Source organism: Cibotium barometz, chromosome 14 (genome assembly GCF_041138505.1).
Source record: "Cibotium barometz isolate CiBa-2024 chromosome 14, ASM4113850v1, whole genome shotgun sequence".
NCBI lineage: Eukaryota > Viridiplantae > Streptophyta > Polypodiopsida > Cyatheales > Cibotiaceae > Cibotium > Cibotium barometz.
The window spans coordinates 43,456,845-43,472,044 of record NC_141059.1 but is presented as its reverse complement, the minus strand read 5'-3'; the positions used below and the strand labels follow the sequence as shown (position 1 = coordinate 43,472,044).

The window sequence follows — 15,200 nt, the reverse complement described above, 5'->3', positions numbered from 1 at the left end:
CTCTGGTCAATCTGGTCTCCGCTGCTCTCCTCAAGGAAAATAGTGGGCCACTAAAAACCACACCAAGGTAAGTATATGCATCTGTATACTCCACTGTCTCCTGACCATATGTAAAGGTGGGCATTGATCTCCTAACCCACTGTGCTGTGGTGTTAAACACCATCACCTTGGTTTTACCAAGGTTAACAGACAATCCACTGTCCTCTGCAAACATGTGCAATGCATCCAAATGACGCTGCATCCCCTCTGGAGAATCTGAGATCAGCACAATATCATCAGCATACAATAACAGCGGAATCCATGTCCCTGCTAGCTGTGCTCCTCTGTGACCCTCCCGCTCTACATAGTCCGAAACCTCATCCACATACATCCCAAATAAGGTGGGGGAAAGGGGGCAGCCCTGTTTCACCCCAATAGTGGAGTGAACCATCTGAGATATACCCTGGGTAGTACGTACGTGCCCCACAACTGTCCTGTATAAAGCCATGATTCCCCAAATCAGCTCTGTGGGCACTCCCATCTCCTGTAGTCTGCGCATCAGTCTGGCTCTCGGTACTGTGTCAAAAGCTTTGCGGAAATCCACAAAGCAACAATAAATCCTCCTGCCATATAATCTGCCCTCCTCAATAATAGCTCTGAGTGTCAAGATATGGTCAAGAGTGGAGAAACCTCTCCTAAACCCTGCCTGCCCTGATGCACGTATGCCCTCTCTCTCTGCCCATCTACTCAACTCCTGCTCAAGAATAGATGCATATAATCTAGCCAATGTGTGACCAATCATGATGGTACGATAATTAGCATAGGATCCCCTGACTTGAAGATAGGCACAATCGTGGACATATTCCAAGTCTCAGGAAAACCCTCACACATGGCTCGGTTAAACATCATAGCAATAAGCTCTCCAAGCATATCTCTGGCATGAATAAAGTGCTCTGCTACCAAACCATCATGATCATATGCTCTCCCAGTCCTCATCCTGTCAATAGCTTTCCTTACCATCTCAGCAGTAAAGAAAGCACACGTCTCTGGGCATGGCTCCGATGGTGCTGGCAGGGGGGGGAGAGAGGGAGGGAGGGAGGGAGGGAGGGAGAGGGAGGGAGATTTTATTAACGTCTTCGAAAAGACCGAACTTGGCCTATGAGACAAATCGGAGTACCTGTATGGGGTATCCTCTGTCATCCCAACAAAATGAAAAAGTACTGAACAAAAAAGTTGAATCTGGGTGTGCACGGAATGGAGCTCTACAACTAGGAGAATGCAAAGCTATATGCATGGAGTATACAATCATGATATACAACCTAGCTAGCTCCATCTGGTACTGTACTGGGGGTATAAAATGGTATACATTAGTGAACGGGGTGTCCACAGCTCATGCCTGGGTGTGCTCTGAAGCCAGCCAGTCGCTCCGCACCCTCTCTGTGAAACTGAGCTCTGATCTCTGTCATCTCTCTCTGGTATAGGCGTGGTGTCCGAAAGCCAGGTGTCCTCTGTCTCCTGCGGGCTCTACGTGTCTCTGCTCTCCGGAGAGTAATTCCCTGCTGTGTAGGGGCTGGGAGAGGGATGGATATGTGAAAAAATGTAGTAATTTGTGTCTGTCGTCCCCCCTCTGGAGGTGTCTGAGCCTGTAATAATGTCTCTCTGTGGCACTGTATGTCTAGAATTGATGATCCATGTCTAGGCCATGCTGTGAGAACCAATGTGTGACCTGTGCATACCATGATCCTCTGTCTCCTGCCTCAGCCAGCTGTCTAGATGCCTCAAAAGCTCTGTATGACAATCTGTCCTGTGGCATCTCTCTGAATCTGTCTAGCAGGCATATAGTCTGAAATATGGCCTCTACCATCATAGGAGGCGCAGCAAACTCTGCTCGGATAATGTCATGAGGTATTGACGGTTTGCTGCGTATCATGCGTGCCATCATGAGGGCCTGTGGTCTCTCTATCTGTGTCCACCAATGGGTAGCAAGGCCTAGCGCCCATACCGCTGCTCCATACATCAATGCCGGTGTGAGTAATGTGTCAAATAGCCACCCCTTCGTTCGGGGTTCCTGAAAATGCGCCTGGTGGCCCTGTCTCTCTAGCATAGCCAATGCTGCATATCCCCGTGTCAATCTAGCTCTGGCTGCTGAACCCATGTTGAAGCGTGTGGCTGCTGCAGAGAAGGTAACCCCTAGGTACACGTATGATGTCACCACCTCCACCTGGCATCCTGCGAGAGTGAATGTCAGCTGACTCCTGCCCTGTCTCGATGTATGAAAGACCATAACCTTGGTTTTCCCAAGGTTCACAGTAAGATCCCTCTGTGTGCAGAAATCATCGAGTGCATGTAGATGTTGCTGTAGACCACCTGGAGACTCAGACACTAATACAATATCATCAGCATAGAGCATAATATGTACTGAGGTACCTGCTAAATCAACTCCATCTCCGCCTCCCCGTGTAATGAAGTCAGCCACCTCATCAATGTATAACCCAAATAGCGTGGGGGAAAGTGGGCATCCTTGCTTCACACCAATGGTGCTAGCAATAGTCTCGGACATACCTCCTGGACATCTGACTCGCCCAAAAACCTGCTCATATAATGCATAGATGCCCCATGTCATATCTGCTGGTATGCCAAGAGACTTGCAGGCGCTGAAAGAGCCTCTCTCGTGGTACTGTGTCAAATGCCTTGCGGAAATCCACAAAGCAGCAATAGAGCTGTCTCTTCCTCACTCTGGCCTGATCAATCATACATCTCAAAGTGAATACATGGTGAGTGGTAGAGAAAGCTCTCCTGAAGCCTGCTTGCGCTGATGAGCGTAAACCTGCTCGCTCATTATATAAGCTAAGCTCTTTCTCCAGCACTGCACCATAGAGTTCGGCCAGCACGTGGCCAACCATAACCGTCTTGTAGTTGCTCGGATCGAGCATATCCCTTGTTTTGTGAATCGGCACAATGGTGTGCATCGTCCACTCCGCAGGCAAACCCTCTGCTAGTGCCCTGTTAAACAGGTGTGCAAGAAAAGGAGCTAAAGAATCTACTGCATATATGAGATGCTCACCCTGCAGGCCCATATGGTCGGCGGCCCGTCCATGCTGTAGGCGGCGGATGGCTTCCTGTACCATCGAGTGGGTAAAGAAGCTAGCTGCGGTAGGTCGAGGCTCCTGTGGCTGAGGTATACGTGGCTGCTGTGGGGCATGGTATAGGCCCTCTGCATATGTGTGCCATGTCTGTGGGTCTGCAATAGGTGTCGGGGTTCGGGGCTCTCTGAAGTGCCGCCATGAGACAGGGCTATCTCTACTCATGAAGAAATGAAAGATCTCTAGCTCCTGTATCTCTGCGAAGGCCCGCCTTTTGCGGCGAGTAAGTCTCCTCATCTCTCTCCTCGGCTCCTGCTCTGTGATGGCTCCCAAGGCTCTCTGTATGCAGAGCCGTGAGTATAGGGCTCTGCACTCGTCATCATACGATCTGTTCTGGGGCATAGTCCCAAGTCTCGCAGGCTCTCCTGAGTGTACACGATGTGGGAAGCTCTGTAATGCAGCCGTGTGTAGGAGTGATGCCAGCTGGGCTGTAATGGTATCCATAGGTGCCATGGGATCCATGAGTAGGAGCCCATCCTCTACTCTGCCAGTGTATATGTCTGCCATGTCATGTGTGAAGTAGATGGTAGTGTGTGGCGTCGGTATGTGGGGGGCTGGTGATACTGGTGATCCGGCTAGTGAAAGTGCCAAGTATGTATGATCTGCCCCAATAGGACGAGGTGGAATGGAGAATGAGGTGACAAGCTGTGATGCCTCAAAAGACCCCATAATGTAGTCTACCACCGTGCCTCCGGTCCGTGTATGACCCCCATGTGGGAAGCATGTCAGCCCTCCTGATCCTGGCCACTGTAGCATCCCGTTATAAATAACGAGACGATGCCTGGCTCCCAACTCTAGTAAGTGGTTCCCATAATGTCCTCTGATGCCGGACTAGCCCCTATCTCCTCTGGATCCACAGGGTGGAAGATCTCCATGTCATCATAGTCATACACCTCACACTGTCTGCTCTGTGTGTGGGCATTGAAGTCGCCCGTAATAAATACTTCCCCTAGTGTAGAATAATGCATAATCTCCTCTGACAGACAAGTGTATGGCGAGGCTCCTGTCTCCTCCTCTTGTGGCATGTCCTCTGTAATGACATAGGAGGATCTTGATGGAGAAAAGTAACATAGAGCTATGTATATAACCCTGTCCTGTGAGAGCTGTAAGGTGATCCACATGTAACTTCTTCAAAAGGCCAAAGTGTCCTATGACATAGGAGGATCCTAATGGAGAAAAGTAACATAGAGCTATGTATATAACCCTGTCCTGTAAGAGATAAAGAAAGAAAGAAAGAAAGTAAGATTTTATTAACGTCTTCCAAAAGACCGAACTCGGCCTATGAGACAAATCGGAGTACCTGTATGGGGTATCCTCTGTCATCCCAACAAAATGAAAAAGTACTGAATAAAAAAAGCTGAATCTGGGTGTGCAGGGGATGGAGCTCTACTACTAGGAGAATGCAAAGCTATATGCATGGAGTATACAATCATGATATGCAACCTAGCTAGCTCCATCCTGTACCATACTGGGGGTATAAAATGGTATACATCAGTGAAGGGGGTGTCCACAGCTCCCTGAAGAACATGCCTGGGTGTGCTCTGAAGCGAGCCAGTCGCTCCGCACCCTCTCTGTGAAACTGAGCTCTGATCTCTGTCATCTCTCTCTGGTATAGGCGTGGTGTCCGAAAGCCAGGTGTCCTTTGTCTCCTGCGGGCTCTAAGTGTTTTTGCTCTCTGGAGAGTAATTCCCTGTCGAGTAGGGGCTGGGAGGGGTATGGATCTCTGAAAAAATGTAGTAATCTGTGTCTGTCGCCCCCCCTCTGGAGCTGTCTGAGCCTGTAATAAAGTCTCTCTGTGGCGCTGTATGTCTAGAATGTATCTCCCCAGTATGCGCTGGTCTGCTGCCTCAAAGATCTGGCGTAGGGAATGTTGCTCTCTGAATAAAATGGGATCTCTCTCTCTCTGATGGCTGTATATGCTCTACATCTGCATACATAATGCTCCTCACTCTCCACCTCCTCTCTGCACAATCTGCATACCCTCTCCTCTCGGGGGATCCGTGCTGCTCTGCCAGTCTCAATCTCCAATCGGTGTGATGAAACTCTGAGCTGACCAATAGCCACTCGGGAGCCGTGTGGTAAAAAGCCCTCCATGTATCTAGGCCTCTCTATAAATCCATCATTAGTGATACTCATGAAGTGATCTCTGTAGTATAGCATCTTCGGTGGAAGATGCTGTGTAGGCGATATCCATGTCTCTCGTGTATAGAGCTGCCATAGATCCCGTCTCAATACTTTGTTCCTCTCACTATGAGAGAGACGGATATGTGGTGCATCCCTGTCATACTGGAATGGTGGTAGATGATCCATGTCTAGGCCATGCTCTGAGAACCAATGTGTGACCTGTGCATACCATGATCCTCTGTCTCCTGCCTCAGCCAACTGTCTAGATGCCTGAAAAGCTCTGTATGATAGTCTGTCCTGTGGCATCTCTCTGAATCTGTCTAGCAGGCATATAGTCTGGAATATGGCCTCTACCATCATAGGAGGCGCAGCAAACTCTGCTCAGATAATGTCATGAGGTACTGACGGTTTGCTGCGTATCATGCGTGCCATCATGAGGGCCTGTGGTCTCTCTATCTGTGTCCACCAATGGGTAGCAAGGCCTGGCGCCCATACCGCTGCTTCATACATCAGTGCCGGTGTGACTAATGTGTCAAATAGCCACCCCTTCGTCCGGGGCTCCTGAAAATGCGCCTGGTGGCACTGTCTCTCTAGCATAGCCAATGCTGCATATCCCCGTGTCAATCTAGCTCTAGATGCTGAACCCATGGTGAAGCGTGTGGCTGCTGCAGAGAAGGTAACGCCTAGGTACACGTATGATGTCACCACCTCCACCTGGCATCCTGCGAGAGTGAATGTCAGCTGACTCCTGCCCTGTCTCGATGTATGAAAGACCATAACCTTGGTTTTCCCAAGGTTCACAGTAAGACCCCTCTGTGTGCAGAAATCATGGAGTGCATGTAGATGCTGCTGTAGACCACCTGGGGACTCAGACACTAATACAATATCATCAGCATAGAGCATAATATGTACTGAGGTACCTGCTAAATCAACTCCATCTCCGCCTCCCCGTGTAATGAAGTCAGCCACCTCATCAATGTATAACCCAAATAGCGTGGGGGAAAGTGGGCATCCTTGCTTCACACCAATGGTGCTAGCAATAGTCTCGGACATACCTCCTGGACATCTGACTCGCCCAAAAACATGCTCATATAATGCATAGATGCCCCATGTCATATCTGCTGGTATGCCAAGAGACTGCAGGCGCTGAAAGAGCCTCTCTCGTGGTACTGTGTCAAATGCCTTGCGGAAATCCACAAAGCAGCAATAGAGCTTTCTCTTCCTCACTCTGGCGTGATCAATCATACATCTCAAAGTGAATACATGGTGAGTGGTAGAGAAAGCTCTCCTGAAGCCTGCCTGCCCTGATGAGCGTAAACCTGCTCGCTCAGCATATAAGCTAAGCTCTTGCTCCAGCACTGCACCATAGAGTTTGGCCAGCACGTGGCCAACCATAACCGTCCTGTAGTTGCTCGGATCGAGCATATCCCCTGTTTTGTGAATCGGCACAATGGTGTGCATCGTCCACTCCGCAGGCAAACCCTCTGCTAGTGCCCTGTTAAACAGGTGTGCAAGAAAAGGAGCTAAAGAATCTACTGCATATATGAGATGCTCACCCTGCAGGCCCATATGGTCGGTGGCCCGTCCATGCTGTAGGCGGCGGATAGCTTCCTGTACCATCGAGTGGGTAAAGAAGCTAGCTGTGGTAGGTCGAGGCTCCTGTGGCTGAGGTATAGGTGGCTGCTGTGGGGCCCGTCCATGCTGTAGGCGGCGGATAGCTTCCTGTACCATCGAGTGGCGGATAGCTTCCTGTACCATCGAGTGGCGGATAGCTTCCCATATGGTCGGTGGCCCGTCCATGCTGTAGGCGGCGGATAGCTTCCTGTACCATCGAGTGGGTAAAGAAGCTAGCTGTGGTAGGTCGAGGCTCCTGTGGCTGAGGTATAGGTGGCTGCTGTGGGGCATGGTATATGTCACCATTTGGCCACCCAAATGGTTCACTTTTGCTTTCACACTATGTACATATTGGATTGGTGTCCATGGCTTATGGAATATGCCTATGCAGGTGATTGACACGTGTCATGCTGTATAGTTGGATATTATATTCCGCTGGGACTCGATGTTATCATGCCCGGAATATCTGGAGGACTTGGCTTTCCGCTGGGACTTGTGCCTTTGTGTACATGCCCGAAAACGCCTGGAGGACTTGGCTTTCCGCTGGGACTTGTGCCTCTGTGTACATGCCCGGAAACGCCTGGAGGATTGGCTTTCCACTGGGTCTGGTATTGCGTATACTTGCCTGGAAACGCCTGGTCTTATATGGTTTCATGAACGGAAATTGCTCATGCCAATGCTGCATTGCATAGCATCTTTATGTGCTTGCCTGCAAATGAAATTGCATGCTGTTTTCATGCCTGCATGACCGATGTGTAGTTCCGGGCTAGGGGACGTCCGCCCGTGAACCGTGCGTGTGAAACTGTCTGCTGACATGGTTGTGTGGCATGTGAACAGGTGGTAAGTATTACCCAATCTAGGCTCAAATAGCCCTTAGGACTTGGCCAAAATTTATAAGTGAGTGCGTTCCCACTTCATTAAAGTTTGGGCGTCCAAAAGTCACTTATAAATTATGACCGCTTCCAAGTTCACACTCACTGAAGTCCCGAGGCGGACAAGACTCAATGTCCAGGACCTGATCCTCCCTTTTTACTCATAAATGGGCATCTCCCCATGTCCCTTCACCTGATTGGACCCCAATTCACTTACTTATTAAGAGAAATTCGTGTTTTCTCTTCATGAGGATTTTTGGAGGCTGAAAACTCTGTTTTTCCACCATCTCTCTCCATTTCCAAGCTCTCCATAGCCATACCCAACTTGCTAGGGTGTTTTCCAAGCTTCCAAGAGTGTTTCCAAGTGCTAATCACTCTCCTACTCACTCCCAATGACTGAAATTCAGCAAAACAGCTCTCATTTTTGCTGTAATTTCTGGTCTTTTTGCTGAAAACCCTAATTTCAGCCTTCCTTTCTCAAGTTGAACCATAGGGGAAGCTTTCCCAAGGTTCCTTTCATCCTCTTGAAGACTTTTGTCGCGAAGGATTGCGGCAAATCGAAGATATCAACACTTCTAAAGCTTCCAACGCGAAGGCTTCCGCTTGCAACAACTTCTATGAAGACTGGTAAGCTAATTGGACAATGTGTTGTCATTACTTACTCAGTAGAAGGGCAGGACTCCTTGTTTAGCCGCCCTGTGTAGTATTTCTCTTGTCCTATGTGCTCTTGAAGATGTTGCTACCTTGCTTGGTAGAACATAGAGCCAATTGTAGAGAATATGGGCACTGAAGTCGGGCCGGGCATCAAGGCAGCTCCTTGGTGATCTACATCGACATACCATTGTTTTCTAAATGCTGAATTTCATATGCATTGGCATGGAGGATTTGGCAATGGATGCCCGTGAAGCTATGTATTGAATTTCTCCAATAGTAATACAATTTACTCAAGGGAGGGGTCGGCCGTTCCGGCTCATTGTGTGCCTCTTGTCAATTCAGCAATTTACTTCTTGTATTTGAGCAAGTGTCCTTCAAATCTTAGTGTATTTAAGTGTATTGATTAGCATTGTGTTCAACCAAGTTACATTGGTATCAGAGCATATGGTTCTCTTTCACTTCTATCGTGAGAGACGATCACCGTGAACACTAGCTATCTCTACACTTAGAACATTATGGACAGCCATACAATGAATGTTGGAGATGCTAATACAAGTGGCAGGGACAATGAAATGCATACCTCCAATGCTTTACAGGATGAGCAAACTCATGTGGTGCACAATAGGGAACATGAATATGTGGGACAGCCGTCTCGTGGCAAAGAGAAGATGCAAGAAGAAGAGTCCATAGTCTTGAGAGTTAAACTTACTCGTATGCAGGCTCTTCTCCATGCACAACAAGAAGAATTGAATCTCTATCGCCGCGAGGACCCATTGGTACATGATTGTTTGAAGGCCAAGAAAGCTGAATCTTATATGGATCATGCAATGGCAATGGTTGCTCAAGAGTTGCACATGCAACCAAGGGATGCAGCACGTGCATACTTGGCTCGTACCGAGGATGCCTATGCAGAAAAGGCAACCATCCCGCATGTCTTGGAATCCCCACAAGTGCCCGAACAAGAAGTTATGTCTAAGAGGATGAATCTCCATGCTATGGGAGAGGAACAATCAGTGACTTCACGCTATGCAGGAATATCTCATGTAGCCCGTGAAGGATACAATGTTTATGGCAGTGGTCAAAATGTATGTCAAATGCCATTGCCGGCTGAAAATGTACATGCACAACACATGCAACATGGGCTGCAATTTTCTGTTGGTGCAGGTATTCCGCGTATCTCTCATGCCACTCATGCCTTCGAGTGTGCTCGTGAGGGAGAAGCTATGGCTGAAAATGTATCAATGCAAGGTTGGATCAAAACGTACGTACGGATGCATTCCGTACCGTACATCCGTACAGTACGGAGATCCGTACGTACGGATCGATCCGTACGTGTGGAATTTTTTTTTGGGTGGGGTTTTCGTTGATCGCCTGCGATAGGCTTTTTTTTTGGGGTTTCGCATTCTTTTTCGCCGACCCGTACTGCCGCCAGCCGACGACAGCACCTGGACTCGTCGCTTCGTACAGTCGCCAGCGCTCGAGCCTCGCACACCTTCCGGTACAGTCTCTCTCTCTCTCTCTCTCTCTCTCTCTCCCTCCCTCCCCGTCCGAGTCCACCTTCCGGTACAGTCTCTCTCTCTCTCCCCAGGCCTTCCCATTTGCTTCTGTGTTCTTCTGCTCTCGCCCCTCTTTGTTGCCACCGCCCTCCCGAGTCCCTATGCTGTATCCACCGTGTTCTTCTGCGAATCTGTCCCTATGCTGTATCCACCGTGTTCTTCTGCTATCCACCGTGTTCCTCTGCGAATCTGCTGTCGGCGCCCTTTCCCCACCCACCCTTGCTCAGGCCCCCAAGGCAGCAACATAACTCTCTCTCTCTCTCTCTCTCTCTCTCTCTCTCAGAACCTTAGGCCACCATCTGTGGACCATGCACTTAGCTCTCAATCTCTCTCTCCCTCTCCCTCTCACTCTCACTCTCACTCTTACCTGAGCTGCCCACTAAATATTATGCATTGCACGATTGCTGAATCCTGATTGAAATTGTATGGCATTGTGCATTGAATTTGTCAGAGCAATCATGCCGAAGCGAGAGAACCCATACTGGAAGGAGCACACAAACGTCATTCGCATTGTGACTACTCCAGGGCAGGCAGGTAGTGGCACTCGACAATGGCAGTGCAAGTACTGCAATTTCACCCTCACGAGTACAATTACTCGTGTCATCAAGCACCTCACAGGCATTGGCACCACCAACAATTGTGCAGGGTGCAAGAGAGTGCCACAAGCATTGAGAGATCAGTTGATTGCTGAAAATTTCCCTGCAATGGGGGCAGCTGGAAGAGGAAGAGGCACACAAGAGACACAGGATGCACTTCATGATGCTCTTCTTGGGGACTTGGCTGGTCCATCCACGCAGGTTGATGAATCTCAGCCTGCCTCTTCTGAGCAGGCATCGTGTGCGAGAAAGAGGCCTTCTGTCATGCAAGATGAGAATGAGGGTGATACATATACGGAAAGGCAAACCACCTTGCCTTCTCGTGTGCATGCACAGTCTTGGGTCAAAGAAAGGCAAAAGGTGGCTGAGATGGAGATTGCTCGCACTCTCATAGAGTGCAATATCTCCTTCAATGTTTTGAGGACTGACCAATGGAAGAGGATGGTCAGAGCTATAGCCCAGGTTGGACACACGGAGTCATGGTCAGGGCTTGAGTACAAAAAGATGCGCACCACGATGCTTGATGAGCAAAAGGCCTTGATAGACAAGGCATTGGTGCCAGTGAAAGCAGGTTGGCAACAATTTGGTTGCACTATCATTTCAGATGGCTGGAGTGACACACGGCGACGACACATCATCAATATTCTTGTCTCTTCATGTCTTGGTACGTATTTCTTACGCGCTGTGGATGCTGGGAAGGCAGGCGAACGCATCACTGCTGAGAGTATCTATCAGCACATTCGCCAGGCAATTGTTGAAGTTGGTCCAGAGAATGTGGTGCAGGTTGTAACAGACAATGCTGCTAATTGCAAGGCAATGGGAGACATGGTGGAGGCGGAGTTTCCTCGCATTGTGTGGACTCCCTGTGCAGCCCATTGCCTTGATTTGCTTATGGAGGACATAGGCAAGCTGAGTTGGGTGCAACCCACAGTTTCTGATGCCACGAAGATCACTACATTCTTCAGAAAGAAGCAGCAGGCATTGGCTATCTTTAGGAGCCACAGCAACATAGATATGGTGCGGCCATCCAAGACAAGATTTGCCTATATGTATTTGGTGCTACACAGGCTTTTCAAATTGAGAGATCCACTATTACAGACAGTTGTGGATCCAAAGTGGAGAGATATGTATCATTCACAGACAGAGCCCACCAAATACATACAGAGACGGATACTGGATGAGACCCTCTGGACGGATGTGCAAACTCTCTTGGTGGCTTTGCAGCCAGTATTTGTACTTCTGCGAGTCACAGACATGGAGGGCTCCACTTTGGGCTTAGTGTACCACCTCTTCATGCAGATGAAGAGTCATATTGCAGCCTGTACGTCCCTGACACAGAATTGGTAAGTAAAATCTTGATTCTTGATGGCCGATTACAGAATCTTGATTCTTGATTCTTGAGTCTTGAGTCTTGACTTACTAATTGCTCTACTTCTCTGTTTATTTTACTCTTGCAGCCGAGATGATATATTGGCTATTGTGGATTATCGATGGGGGTATATGAGTCGCCCCATTCATGGGATGGCTGCATTCCTCCATCCTTTCTACAAGACGCCACTTCTCTTTCATGATAGGGAGCTGCTCACCTTACGAGATAGATACATTAATAGTATGTATGATGTGGAGCAGCAATTGGAGATTGATACGGAGCTCTGCAGTTGGGTCAACAACTTGGGACCCTCATTTGCCAGAGTTGTTGCTCTTAGACCAAAGGCCACCAAGCTTCCTCTTACTTGGTGGCAAAACTATGGAAGACAGGGTCTTCCACAGCTTACAGATATAGCTCTGCGAGTGCTATCTCAGGTATGTATATCATGTATGTACTATGGACTATGAACTAGTCTTGTGAAGCTTATTGGGAATTGCTGAGCTCACATGAATGAAGCACTTTTTTTGAATTGGAGTGCAGGATTGTTCAGCAGGTGCTTGTGAGCGCAACTGGAGCGCTTACTCGCTCATACATACAAAGATACGCAATCGTTTGAGCACCTCTCAACTAGAGAGACTGGTCTATTGTAGGGCCAACATGAAGCTCGTACGAGCTTATCATGCTTTGGGCACCCCAAAACAGGTGAGTTTATCCTATTCATTCGCTTGTGGGGATTGGCCTCCCATTTACATAGCTTTTATACTATAGTATACAAAAAGTTGAGTCGTTGACACTCCGCATTCTCTTTGGTTTTACGTTGAATAGGTGGATCCAACACGTGTCAAGTTGGTCCCAGATCCTACCACCATTGATGAGGCAGAGCAGCGGTTGAGAGATGAGCAGGCCGAGATTCTTTGCCTCCTGCATAGAGAGCTGGAGAGTGTAGACAGGCGGGTGACGAGATCGAGAGCCCGAGCTTATAAAATTCAGCTACATGAGGGACCTGCAGATGCAGAGAGTTCTGGCTGGAGAGGCGCCCGGAGAGGGAAGCTGCCTATTCAGACTCCTCGAGCACGTGCGAATGAGGCCGTTCGCCTCATTCACACTACCCAGCAGGATGATGCAGAGACAGGGACAGGGACATCTGAGGCAGCCCACCCACCTGTGCCCATGATGACAGGGCCTGAGTATGATGACGAGGGCAATGTCATCACGGAGGGTTATATGCTTGATTCTCCAGGGTCATCATCCTCATCGGATGATGAGTTTTGATTTGGATTACCATAGTTTTGATTTGGTGTTGTATGGACATGGTACATTTTGTCATTATTCATAGACTCATTTTCAAATTTCATCATTTCTTGATGTGAATTGTGAGTTGTCACGACTCACTTGTGACAATGTGACTTGTCTTAAGTAATAAGTATTAAGTATTAAGTACGATTAACTTATTAAGTATGATTGACGACTTCGTGATTCTAATTTCTCACTTTTGAATTAGTAGGTTTTTGACCTTGTTGTGTCTCTATTTCAAAAGTTTTATATGTCAATGTGGACATGGACTGAAATTTAATGTAAGTGGCTGAAATTTTTGACATTTTATGTATTTTTACCAATAGTACGTATTTTTACGTACCTTAAAATTTTTTTCCGTACCAAACAACGTACAGTACGTACGGATCCGTACAGTACATAACGTTTGGAACCACCTTGTATCAATGCATGTTGAGGGGCCAGCCATGCCTCATGCTTACAGGGCACATGTATCTATGCCTTATGCATCACCTTTTGGTCCAAAAATGATGCCAGTCATCACAGGAGTTGTCCCAATGGACAAACATGGGGGAAAACATGTTGAGATGCACACACATGCATCAAAGTCTCGTGACTTCAAAGCCGGAGACAAATCTGTGAAGTTTGACACATATCATGGAGAGTATGATGCATCAAAGGCACTTGCTTTTATTGCCCAGTTTGATATTGCTTTCAGTGATGAGGATTTCACTCAGAAATCCATGATCCGGCATGTAAGCATGTTCATGAAAGGCACTGCTGCCCATTGGTGGCTCACGGAGAAGCTCTCACCGAATCCTGTTAGATCATGGGAAGAGTTCAAGGAGAGGTTCTATGCTCAAATCTTGCCTCCCAATGCATTGAATGAGATAACAATGAAGTGGGATTGGGTAAAGCAAAATGAGAGGGAATCGGTAAATGCATATGTACAAAAGTTTTGGAAAGTGCTCTTGGAGGTGTCTCCATTTATGCATGTCACCGAGGCGGAAAGGAAGAGAAGGTTTCAATCGGGATTGCAACCCGTGTACAAAGCGGGATTACAAATGTATCCTGGTCATACCTTACACCAATTAATCGCAGCCGCCACCGCCACCGAGCAATTGGAACTCAAATTGAGTCGATCCAATAAGGCTAAACCCTCATTTCAAGGCAAAGAGAGGGCTGTCCAAAACCTGCAAAATGATGGACAGCCACCTAAAAGGGACCAAAACCAAGCCAAATCAGGTCCAAAAGCTGAAAATAAGTTTGCTAATAAGCGCCCTTATAAGCCGGCAAACTTTGGTCTTAGTGCTGAGAAGAAGGAGCAATATATGCGTGAAGGCAAATGCTTTACTTGTGGCAGCATTGAGCACATGGCAAGAGCATGCCCAAATAAGAAGAACAAAGCTGAAAATGCTAATGTACCGAAGCCTAATGTGCATATGGTTCCGGATGTGCAGGGCAACACTTCACATGATAGCAAAGATAGGGTTGTATGTAAAGCTTGGGGACAGCTCAAAGATCAACCTGCTTTGTTCATGTTTGATGATTGTGCATCGGAGAATTTCATATCCACTCAGATGGCAGCTGCTTTGGGTATTGAAGTGGAGGACATGGGTCCTCAAATTGAAGCAGGGGCTGCCTTTGTTGGTAGAGAAGTGCAGGTCATGTCTATTTTTGGCAAGTTGCGCATACACATTCAAGGCTATGTGGATCATGAGGATTTTCTTGTGGCGCCTTTGAATGGCTGTGATGTATTGCTTGGAAGGCCTTGGCATACACGTATTGATCCGTGCAAGGCTTACAAGACTAACAGGATCACCTTCATGCATAAAGGCCGAGAACATGTAATTGATGCTGGTGAAGAGGGTGATACCATTCCCCTTGTATCTCATGTACAAATTAAGAAAGTAATGAAAAAGAGTGTTTTTGCGTACTTGATTTTTGTACGAGATCATGTTGAGAAAAATAATGTACATGTAAACACTCTTAGTAATGATAGGCTGAAATTTTTGCAAGAG

The 15,200-nt window shown here is 47.8% G+C and overlaps 2 protein-coding genes across 5 annotated transcripts in view; both read left to right on the top strand.

The window, feature by feature from the left end:
* Positions 1–15,200, top strand: part of LOC147632045 (RNI-like superfamily protein) — a 202,620-nt gene that overhangs the window by 136,983 nt on the left and 50,437 nt on the right. The gene's annotated exons all lie outside the window — the stretch shown is intronic.
* LOC147632047 (uncharacterized) lies at positions 10,164–13,261 on the top strand. Its single transcript, XM_086808623.1, has 4 exons — positions 10,164–11,881; positions 11,996–12,341; positions 12,448–12,609; positions 12,733–13,261. The coding sequence occupies exons 1-4, from the start codon at positions 10,368–10,370 to the stop codon at positions 13,177–13,179; spliced, it is 2,469 nt and encodes an 822-aa protein (XP_086664749.1). The 5' UTR covers positions 10,164–10,367; the 3' UTR covers positions 13,180–13,261.